A 12265-nucleotide genomic window follows, 5' to 3' on the forward strand; every position below is an offset into this window, starting at 1 on the left:
TTGTCATAACGCACATGCATTCACATGCGCTTGGGTGCAATGCTAAAAATTGAATATAATTTTTTTTAAAAACGGGAAACCATTGTTAAAGTCAAAAATGCACAGAGTTTGTCTTATTTAGTGAAGCTTACAGGGAATATGGCACCGAAAGGGAGTTGGGGAGCGTTTGGGGAACATCTGTTACGGTTCCCGTTACAATTAGCACTAGTTAGATTTGTGATTTTCATCTTATCTCAAGAACCACGCTTCAACATATGGGACAAATTGACTGGGAACCAAAGCGTCCGGATAAATGAGGGTCCACTGTATTGTATACATAATGATGTTTAAGAAAATGTTAATTGTGGAATTCTTAAGAGATTTTTCTTTAGATTTTGTAATTGTGTTGTATTTGTTGGTTCACCCCAGTCTTTAACGTTGTGCTGTAGTTCTGTTGTGTATACTCTTAGGTTCCTAATATCGACCCTAGTAAATTGCCCATGGATCCGCGGATAAAACAACAGTTTTTGTTACACTTACATCAGCAGCAGCAGAGACATAGGGCACCCAATCATTCATATCAGTCGCAGCCCCACCCCAACCCCCACCCAGGGGGAGTGGGAGCACCCCACCCATCTTCACAGCAGCCTCCAAATAACTCAGTCTTACAGAATCCTCAACAAAGGTTACCACAAGTCTGTATAACTTCCGCCGAACAAAATGATTCTCAGGTCAGTAGTTCAAAGTCTATGTAGGTGCATGTTATCTCCCTCCCTCTCTATCCCTCTGTCATCTCCAGACATTACAGTCTAGTCCTTAGATTAGAGGGAACATATTACAGTCCTGCTATTTCACTATATCTAACAGTGTAATCACATTACATTCGGATATTGGTTAAGTTTCTGGGGTAGTGTTTGCTGCCATGATTATTTTATCAATATGACAACCATTGATTTTAAAAAGAAGATGTAGTTATGTGTCTCAAAGGATTCCAAATGTCACAAAACACATAAAAAGGAAAGTTCATCAACAGCTGGAAGAAAAAGTCTTTCTGTGGTATTTAATGATATAGATTTAACAATGTAGGAACAGATAACTGCACTTGAATGCTCTCTCCTTGCAAACTGTGTATAATGTGTTAAATGCTTCTTTAGTCTAGTGTGAAATAGGAAAATTTAAAAGTATTATCTTACCAGTCTTATTGAACTATTACTGGGCAGTTTATGATAAGGTGAACTGATTATAAGTACTTATATGAAAGAATATAGACTTATCTTTCCAGATTAGTATATTTTTTTTTCTTTTAACAAATAACAACTGACAAGCAAGCTCAAAAGCTTTTGGTGTCTTGTACTAAGTGTTAAAGAAATGTGTTGAAATGCCTCCCTTAATCCTCAGACATATATAGCATGTAAAAGCATGGTAGAGATTCAAAGTTAGTACGATTCCGTAGCTAAAATAGAATCCAGGATCAAATTTCTGTCGGTACATGTAACTAATATAACTGTTAAATTTCACACTGAACCAATTTGTTTTAGGGAAAAAAAGTTTTGATGGGATGTGATTTCCTTTTATATTATCATTTGAAAAAAAAACTATATAGTGCAATTTTAATATGATTTCAGTTTTAATATAATTAAGACGTAAATGCTCATAAAGTAATTAAATGTAATTTTTTTTTAAAAACGTTAAAGCTCTGTTTTTATCATTTTTTTGACTTCTTTCTTCTGAGCTGTGTCTCCTATCAGAGTCTTATGAATGTATTGGTAATTTTTTCTCTTTTTTTCAGCCTTCATTATCACATTATAGAAACAGTGTATCAGAAAACTGTCAGTCACCCACATCACCCCACTCCCAACCATCGTACTCCCCCTCCCAGTCTCCAGGACTTCCCCCCTCCACGTGGAATAACTTTGACAACTACCATCTACAGCAACAACAGCAGGCTCTTCAACACCAATTTGAACAGTTCAAAATGGTAGGTCTCCCAGACATTAGCTCTCACAGTCCTTACTGGAAAGGAGGAAAGGCACTTCTTTTTGTATGAAATGCAATTCAAAATTTGAGAACATTTCTTTCTCTTATTAATGCAAAATACCTCTCCTGAAAAGGCTCAAGGTGACCATTTTTCAGATGAACTAGCACACTACATGAAATATGCCTATGTGACAAGTCTGTGTGATTTGCACATCAATAACTCAATTAAAACTAATAATCGTTCCATAAATCTACATTAGAACCATTGAGCCAAAAAAGAAGTTTTTGATAAAGAAAATATTTATGCCCCCCTTCGAAGAAGGGAGGGCATATTGCTTTGCTGCTGTCTGTCAGTCGGTCTGTCGGTCGGTCTGTCGGTCCACTTAGTTTCCGTTCATTTTCTTCACAACCATTTAACATACTGAAATGAAATTTGGTATACAGATATATCAGATGAATATCTAGGTCAAGTTCTGTTTTGAGTACGATCGCACCATTTTTCACAGAGTTATGCCCCTTGGACTTAGAAAAATTTCAATTATTTGCAGTTTCCGTTCATTTTCTTCACAACCATTTAACATACTGAAATGAAATTTAGCGTACAGATATATCACATGAATATCTAGGTCAAGTTCTGTTTTGGGTATGATTGCACTATTTTTCACAGAGTTATGCCCCTTGGACTTAGAAAAATTTTAATTATTTTATTTATTTTCTTCGCAACCATTTAACATACTGAAATGAAATTTAGTATACAGATTTATCAGAGGTATATCTAGGTCAAGTTCTGTTTTGGGTACAATCGCACCATTTTTGACAGAGTTATGCCCTTTTGGATTTGGAAAAATTCCTATTTGGGGGAAGGGGGGCATAAGTGTTTTACAAACATCTCTTGTTTTTTTTTTAAATTCTAAGCCACAGATTCCCAGCCCTATAGTTGTTTCATTCAAAAAGTTTGAAGTTTAACGTGAAAGTAGTGGTAGATGAAAAAAAGGAACGCAGATTTCAGAGAAAAACAAAAGATCTCTATGATATGTCATCGCACACTTCTGAGTAAATAAGCTTATACAGAGGATGTGCTATATATCCTATACAAAATTTCTTATCAATGATTTTATTATGCCCCCCTTCGAAGAAGGAAGGGCATATTGCTTTGCTGCTGTCTGTTGGTCGGTCTGTCGGTCCACTTAGTTTCCGTTCATTTTCTTCACAACCATTGCACGTTCTGAAATGAAATTTGGTATGCAGATATATCAGATGAATATCTAGGCCAAGTTCTGTTTTGGGTACGATCGCACCATTTTTGCCAGAGTTATACCCCTTGGACTTAGAAAAATTCCAATTATTTGCAGTTTCCGTTCATTTTCTTGGCACCAGTTTCACAAACTGATCAGAAATGGACTGTGGTATACAGATATATCAGATGAATATCTAGGTCAAGTTCTGTTTTGGGTACGATCACACCATTTTTGACAGAGTTATGCCCCATGGACTTAGAAAAATTCCAATTATTTGCAGTTTCCGTTCATTTTCTTTGCAACCGTTGCACATACTGAAATGAAATTTAGTGTGCAGATTTATCAGATGAATATCTAGGCCAAGACCTGTTTTGGGTATGATTGCGCCATTTTTGACAGAGTTATGCCCCTTACACCTAGAAAAATGCCAATTATTTGCAGTTTCCGTTCATTTTCTTGGCAACCTTTGCACATACTGAAATGGAATTTTGTGTACAAATTTATCAGATGAATATCCAGGTCAAGTTCTGTTTTGGGTACACTGCAATTGTGCCATTTTTGCCCTTTTGGACTTGGAAAAATTCCAATTTGGGGGAAGGGGGGCATAAGTGTTTTACAAACATCTCTTGTATATGTGAAAGTGAAGGGACAAAAAATGATCAAAATGACACATGAATAGCTGTCAAGGCCCATCAACTTCTTGTTTTTTTTTTCGTTTACATTATTATAAGGGTGTTTTTAGGTAAATTTTTAAGAGATGATTTGCTTTTTTATATTTCAGTCACCAGACAACCATTATTCAAGTGCTGACAATTTAAATCTCTCTAATGGGGTCAGTAGTGGAAGCTATACCACTTCTCAGCCCTCTGTCAACATGTCTCAGGCAATGATGCATGGCCTGACAGGGAGTCAGGAGTTCCACCAGCAGCCCCACCCCTACTACATACAGCAGGCTGATGTCGGGGGTGGATCGCGGGGGATGAACCAAGCCCAGCTTCAGCAGTCCCCGCATCACCTCTCTCACCACAGCAAGATTCCTGATATTGTGTTTAATGGTGAGTATCCAGAGGCAATGATTCAGTCTGAAGATGAATAGTATTGATAACTGATCCAACATGAAAGTATCTGACAACTGATTTAGATTTCGTTGAAAAGAAATAGCTGAATTGAACTAAACTGTTACTTTCTCTTTCACACTTGGAAAGGATTTTACCAAAATTAAATTTATCCAGACACAGATTAATGCTATGTATGTTGAATTTGCCAAATTTTGAATGGCTATTATAGGGGCATCCGACATAATAACAATAAAAGAATATGGCCAACAAATTCCTTCTAAAAATCATGATCATCTTTATTATCATTTTCTACAGTTTTTAAAACTTGTAATGAATGTAACTACTGTAAAACATAGTAAATTGGATTTATAACACAAAAACCTTTCCAGTTCTGTATAGCCACAAGTATACCAACTTCAATTAAGAAATAAGGTATCATTTTAAAACATCTATCGAGCTACAAATACGGGTTGGTCACAAGATTAAATTCCATAAAGCCCGAAGGGCTTTTATGATGAATTTGATCTCGTACCAACCCGTATTTATAGCCCGATAGATGTTTTAAAATGATACGTTATTACTTATATTTACATTTGTGACTTTTCGTACTTTATATTTGCCTTATTGTGACTTTTAACGTGTGAAATGCATTATTTTTCAAACCTAACGGCATGTATGTAATCCACTAAACGCGCATCGACCCTTTATGACGTCACCGAGAAATTACGTTGAACGTTTATCCATACACACATCTATGACCTCTTGACCCCGTACCGGTATTTATAGATACGCATTGCTTTCAGTAGTGTTATATAAAGGAAAACATTTGCAAATGTAAATATAAGTCAATAACCATTTTATTAAATGATCGAGAATCTTACATTTTTTTTTACACTTTAGTTCTTGTCACCAACAAATATAAACACTCATAATATAAAGTGTACTGTAACAACACTTTATCGGACATTATATTTCAAAAGCTCGGGATCGACACTAACAGTTGTCTGATTGCCTGGGACAAGTAAATTCTCAGTTTTGGCAAATGAAACCGTCGATGTACTTGTCCGATTGGGCAAGTGGATATTTCTGTTAGAAAAACTTTTTTTTAAATCTTACATAAGTTTATTAACATTTCAACCAATAAATTGAACACTTGATTTGCGCCAAAAGAGTGACCTCAATTTTTATGCTCCCCTTCAAAGAAGGGAGGGCATATTGCTTTGCTGCTGTCTGTCGGTCCGTCGGTCTGTCGTTCCACTTAGTTTCCGTTCATTTTCTTCGCAACCGTTGCACATACTGAAAGATATATCACATGAATATCTAGGTCAAGTTCTGTTTCGGGTACGATCCTGCCATTTTTGACAGAGTTATGCCCCTTGGACTTAGAAAAATTCCAATTATTTGCAGTTTCCGTTCATTTTCTTCACAACTGTTGCACATACTGAGATGAAATTTAGTATACAGATATATCACATGAATATCTAGGATAAGTTCTGGCTTGGGTACAATTGCGCCATTTTTGACAGAGTTATGCCCCTTGGACTTAGAAAAATTCCAATTATTTGCAGTTTTCGTTCATTTTCTTTGCAACCATTGCACATACTGAAATGAAATTTAGTATACAGATTTATCAGATGAATATCTAGATCAAATTTTGTTTTAGGTATGATTGCACCATTTTTGACAGAGTTATGCCCCTTGGACTTAGAAAAATTCCAATTATTTGCAGTTTCCGTTCATTTTCTTCACAACCGTTGCACATGCTGAGATGAAATTTAGTATACAGATTTATCAGATGAATATCTAGGTCAAATTCTGTTTTGGGTACAATCGTGCCATTTTTGACAGAGTTTTGCTCCTTGGACTTGGAAAAATTCCAATTTGGGGGGAGGGGGGCATAAGTGTTTTACAAACATCTCTTGTTTAGGGAAGATTTTTAAAATCAAAAAAAAAAATCATAAGAAAAATATATATTCCTGTAGTACTCTGTGACGTGTTTTCAGGATAGTAAATTACAGGAAAGTGGTTTACATATATTCACAAATAAAAATGTAGTATCACCGTCATATCAACATTTTTTCTGGCAGTTAACTTCAAAATAGAAATTATTTTGTCACTCTTTAATATTCACAACAACAAAGTATGATACAGTAACTGTTATTTTCTTCTTTAAAAAATTTGGGCAACCCAAGTTTTGCATTCGGACAAGTCAAAATTGTAGTTCACTTGCCCGAAGGACAAGTGAATATAAAAGTTTATGTCTATCTGAAGCTTTACTAGTTTAAAATTGAAAAATATATTATGAACATGTGGACCAATCAGAGAGCATCGAAATTCCTGATCATTTAATAATAAAGTGTGATGTACTGATGTTTGTTCGGGGGGTTGGTATCCTTTATATTGTAAAAGGGACATAAGTAAGAAGTTGTTGTATATAGTGAGTGATCAAGCTAAGGTAGCAGAAATTCACTGATTGATTTATTGCTTTACATGTACTGTGCTATGTCTGCTAGTTTAGTGCCTGTTCTTGTTTTAGGAGCTGATGATACAAATTCATATCAACAAGACTTTGCTAAAGAATTGGGTAATGCTATTACAGGGATGTCAGAGAGTTTTGCAGATGATTTGTTTGCCTCCGACGAAGAAGTTCTCAAAGTGGGATTAGGCCCCTTGGATTTCGATGGACTTCAGATGTTAACAGACCCAAATCTGATTACAGACCCTGCTACTGAGGACAGCTTTAAATTAGAACATAGGTCCTAGATCTGTGATCTACATGTGAACTTAGTATCTCAAATAATTTATTATAAAATGGCCTCCAAGCATTTTATAGTTGTGTAGAATTTTGATAGTTTTCATTTGATGATATCAGTTCATTAGTTGCAAACAGAATGATATGCTTTTCTGTAGCCTCATTGTGAAGATGCCTCGTGTGTAACTAGCGGCCACCATTTTATTTCTGTATCAGGATTCATACTTAAGAGGTCAGTGCTTTCCAAGACTATGTGTGCTATAAACCTAGCAATTGGAGATGGTGCCACAGTGATGTTGAAGTACATCTTTTATTCACTGAGCACAAGTGCTGTGTGCTCTTCGTTAAAAAAAATCAGAAGTATTATTCATTGTCAACAAAACTGCCACCAACCAGATTCTTCAAGACATTCCAAATTATTCTGCAACAGATACTTGTTATTTCCCATTGTGTGTGCTGCCTTACGTACGATATCTAAAGGAGATCATCTAGGAATTCTCATCAAAGGATTGACAGACAATCAAACTCTCCATTCAAGGATTTATTTAAGCTGTAGTTTAGTCTACAAGTGCTTTCTTTTTACTTCTTTGTTGCCTGAGCCATATTTATAAATTATTAAGATACAGGTTTCACCAAAACCCCATCCTCCTCTCCAGTATATTATGTTTTTTTTTTTACAGAGCCTGCTAAATCTGTTCTTCTGCACTGATTTAAATGTAAGATGTTACAACGATGGCTTGTATTTTTTTTAATGAAAATACAATGTATGCCAATTTTTGTATAGAAATGAAGTGAAAAAAAAAATACTGTAATAGGGATGAATAGTTTTAAGAAAACCAATGAGGGTTGTCACACAACCAAATGTAAATAATCTTACAGTTAATTTTTGGTTTGTGACTAACTTGTCAGGTTTTTTTGCTTTTCCTAAGGTCAAGTCCATCCATCTTGAATATTAAACTTGTATGGTACCCAGTTAACCTCAGATATATTACATATACTGTCATCACATGAACATTAAGATGCCAATAGAATCTCACATGTCTTCATCAAGTCTCTGTATTTAGTCTTGTAAGAGCTGCTTGCAAGTTCTCATTTGCTTACATACTTAGATTTGATGAATTAGAATTTTGAATTACATTTTTTACAACTAAAGTAGAATCCTGAACACTTGAACATATTTATTTGATATTCAGATGAGATTCAGGATAATTTTGAACATTTATGTAGAATTTTTGTTTCAACTCTCAAAGAAATTTATCACTCAGTAGTTTTTAAAATCTCATTTGTATGTTAATATAAGAAAAAATATTACACACCTTTATTATATCTTTTGTATTTACTTAAAATAAGGCAGGCAACTTAAAGTTAAACTTGTATTATCCAGAGCATGTAAATGATAGAGTGTCAACAAACCAAAAGCTAGTCGTACATGAACATGGATGTATAGAGGTTATTTTGATGATGATACAGACAGGACAGACAGTCTTCACAAAAGAATTTTGATATCAAGAGTTACTGGTTTTATTATAGTAAAATAGTCGCTTTGTTATTTATAGATGTCTAGGTATAATACGTGTAATATATAACAATGAAATTTTGTATAATTTTTATTTGCAAGTCCATGATTCACATACAGTACATACTAGAAGTCACATACGAGACATGTTATTCATTTAAAACAGAGACACTGAAACATTCTGAAGATGGGGTTGTATAACAAATTGTCGAGCCACATGCAGAATGTGCAGTTACTTTCTTTGGCAGCTACATGTTTATGTATTGCTTTGAGCAAAGGCAAGGCCCTTGGCTGTCAAATTTGTCATTTAAGGGATATGAGTGAAAAAAAATCATTTTATATTAAGAATGAGTCAATTTCAACAGTTATCTGCAAGTCAGGTGTACCAAAATAACAACATGGAAAGAAAACAGAAGCAAAGGCTTCAAACCTCAGTATCTAATGGACTGTCAAAGAGCAAGCTTTTTTCTTCTCAATGCCTGATAGTCAGCACAAAGACAGTAGCATCTATTTTATATTTGAAATTAACAGCTTGGAGGAAAGTACTAAAAACAAAAATCACTTAGTATTAGTCTGGGCATTGTTAATTTTTATATCGCAATTGTACTGTAATTCATAAAATGGCATCCTGGATATAAAGTTAGAGAAAGAATGAAGAAGCTTTCAGCTTATCATGTAAAAGTTTAACTCAAATTGATCAAAAAGTCATTTTTCATGTTTAAGGATATACTTTGATTTTATCAATTTTTGTATAGATTTTATTCCTTTAATACATGGTATAAAACATAATTTGTGTATATTAGTGCAATCTGTCTTTTGTACTTATAAACATACTGTTCTATGTATGACAAGCTTAAATCCATGACGGTATTTTCTTACGTGAACACAGCCATCTATGTATGTTGACTTTTGCCTCAACCTTTGAACTAATAAGACCTCTCTTTACACTTTGTATATCACTTGACAAACACCCTGTAGTGCATTGTTTTGTTGTTGCCTTGTATGATTCTGTTGGGTTTGTGATGTTTGTGATAAATGTCTGTGATCTTACTCAGAAACTACTTAACATTGTTAGTTAAATGTATCAAAATCTTCAAGTGCACAAACCATGTAGAATCAAAAATCAGATTGTGAAATTTGTCAAGGGTATAGAAACTTCATTTACTTAATGAAAAGGCCTCTATATGCGATATTAGACGTTATGGAAAATGAATGTTCAAATGAAATTTATTTTTGAGGGAACAGTGGGGCATTCCTCCTTAAAACAGATACCATATGGCGGGTTTTTTGTAGCAGGGTGCTAATTTTGGCACTTTGATAATAGTCCACCAAAATTTTAATCGCTAAAATAGTCAGTACTCTTCTTAGTGTCCATCTGCAAATAGCTGAAACCCTGCGCCCGCTAAAATAAATTACGCCAAAATTATTGGCATACCTTTGAGCAGGCAAAACGCCAAGAAAACCCACTATATGGTATCATGGTTTATTGAAAAATGGAATCTACCCGCTTATGAATGGCCCTCAAATGAGTATTGATTAATAATAGTTCCTACCAATTAAGGAATGAGCCAAATCAATAATAAAGGACCCCATTTACCTCCATTTTCAGGTGCTGTTAGAAAATAAATGCTGTTTTGTAAATTTAATTCTGCATACACAGAAGTTGACAAAGGACTGCAATTGTTAGAATTCCCTTTTTTTTTTTTTTTTTTTTTTTTGATTATATGATTTTGTTACATATCAACTTTTAAATTGGTCTGATTAGAAACATTGTTTGTGATCATAGCTATGATGAAAATTCCATTTATTTATTATTTCTGATTGGAAAGAATCAGGTGAATCTATTTCTGTTAATGGATGGGTAAACCTTAATAATTAGCTATTGTAATGTCCATGTTGCTTTCAGAGAATTACTTGTTGCAAGAGCTGGTAATTGACAATACTGCATCAAGCAATGTACTACCCCCGGTTACTAAATAAGCTTGCTTTTTTTGTATATACAGATAATATGCAATGGTAATTCTTTAAAATTTCCATTGTACATCAAATGTTTATACAGAAATGAGTTTCGTGATGTTTCTTCATGAAACAATGAATATTAGCATTGTTAATGCTATATATGTTCTTATGAGAAGTCAGTTGGGCCATTGTCTATTTAAAAGTATTAGAAAGAATCAAATTTGTGTGAATGAAATAGATATAATAAATTTATATATGCCTGTGGTCTCGCTTGAATGCTTTTTGTTGCTTCTTTATGGTCATAGATGCACTGGATGTTGATTGTGTATAGTTTTTATTGGCTGTGTAGATGTAGACCTCACACTTTGAGTCATTTTAATTGGTGCAGTTCAGTTATGAATTATGTATGTCCTCGTTATTTATCTTGTTTGTATGTATGTTTTTCCCCTTTTTACGGTGTGTGTTTGTGAGATGATAATGAGGCATGACCTTCCACTGAAAAGGGAGATAAATTGAGGCCATATTCATTTTTTAATTGTATTGAATATAACATTTTAGTAATATTTGGTGTGCAAATTGTACTATGATATATTGTCTACCTTTGACAAGGAGGGTCGTGCTATTTTTAGGTACATGTTCTTTCATTGTTGTTAATGGATAATAACCTGGGTTAAATGCAGCCTTTTTTTATTATCACTATTTATCCTTGTTCTGTTGCATGTATTCGTTTCTTATGGAGATATTTTTATGAACAATTAACTTTTTTATATTGCACACATTTTTTTGTAAGAGAAAGAAAAAGTCTAGATATAAAAATATATATATTTACATCTGTATACTTGTATAAAGTTTAAAGAGAAATGTCTTTTTTTGCCATATAATATATTGTTTTATGGATCTTTTTGCTCATTGATGACATTTGATGGCTGTGTTCTGTATATATAAGGGTTTTTAGCAATGTCACCTAACACATAGTCATCATCTTCATCCTCTTTTGTTATGTGAGACTTGTTGTCCAGTAATATCGGATCTACTGGAATAAATATATGTAATTACCTGACACTCTCTGGATTTATTTATCTATTCAAGTTTTCAAATAATTTATGGTGGAATTGAATGAGTTTGACCAATTTTTATGGGTTGCTAAAAATTATATGTTACAGGGCATTGGTTCCTTGGATATCCACAAAAGTAGAACCCCTAAGTGTTAACAAATTTCACAGTACAAATCATAGGTGACATGTTGAATAATTGAAATACTGGTATTAGATGGATAGAATGATTCAGGCATTTGCATATGTACAGTTAAGTACCAGTATGATAATAAAGCTGTTGGGAAATCTTGGACTTGGTCAAGTAGTGCAAATCCTGAAAAGTGGCTCTAAATTATACTAGTACATGGTATTGTTGATTTCTTTACTTCTTTGAATATTGTAGACAATAGTGACATCATGAAAAGCATCCATATGAGTAACTCATGGGTACTAGACATGTTTTTAAAAGTGTATTGAAATCTTTTATGTTTATTAAAATAGGCAAATAGTTCTTGCAGTCAGTCGGTCCACCATCAGTTTCCATTCATTTTCTTTGCAGTGGTTGCACAATATTGAAATAAAATTTTGTATACAGATTTATTATAAGAATATGAAAACAGAAAAGGAATTGCTGGTTTAACCAAACAAGAAAATCCTTGAAGAATGTTATCAATTTCCCAATCGATCAAATTTATTTTCAAAGAGCATACTGCTTTGCTGCAGTAGGTCAGGTCGAATTTCAGTTCCAAATT

The 12265-nt window shown here is 33.9% G+C and overlaps 1 protein-coding gene across 6 annotated transcripts in view; it reads left to right on the forward strand.

The window, feature by feature from the left end:
* The window catches only part of LOC134235958 (CREB-regulated transcription coactivator 1-like), a 29151-nt gene extending 17612 nt beyond the window's left edge, over positions 1–11539 (forward strand). For 3 of the 6 annotated variants that reach the window (XM_062718130.1, XM_062718131.1, XM_062718132.1), the window contains 4 exons: positions 450–710; positions 1769–1957; positions 3976–4249; positions 6789–11539. In XM_062718130.1, coding sequence (XP_062574114.1) covers positions 450–710; positions 1769–1957; positions 3976–4249; positions 6789–7015 — 951 coding nt within the window. In that variant the 3' untranslated portion in view covers positions 7016–11539. The remainder of the gene's footprint in view (positions 1–449; positions 711–1768; positions 1958–3975; positions 4250–6788) is intronic. The other 3 variants (XR_009985509.1, XM_062718134.1, XM_062718135.1) reach the window with 3 other exon arrangements.
* Positions 11540–12265: the final 726 nt, after the last annotated feature.

The sequence above is a fragment of the Saccostrea cucullata genome, unplaced genomic scaffold (genome assembly GCF_032062105.1).
Source record: "Saccostrea cucullata isolate Sc308-1 unplaced genomic scaffold, CSIRO_AGI_Scuc_v1 ctg236, whole genome shotgun sequence".
Classification (NCBI taxonomy): domain Eukaryota; kingdom Metazoa; phylum Mollusca; class Bivalvia; order Ostreida; family Ostreidae; genus Saccostrea; species Saccostrea cuccullata.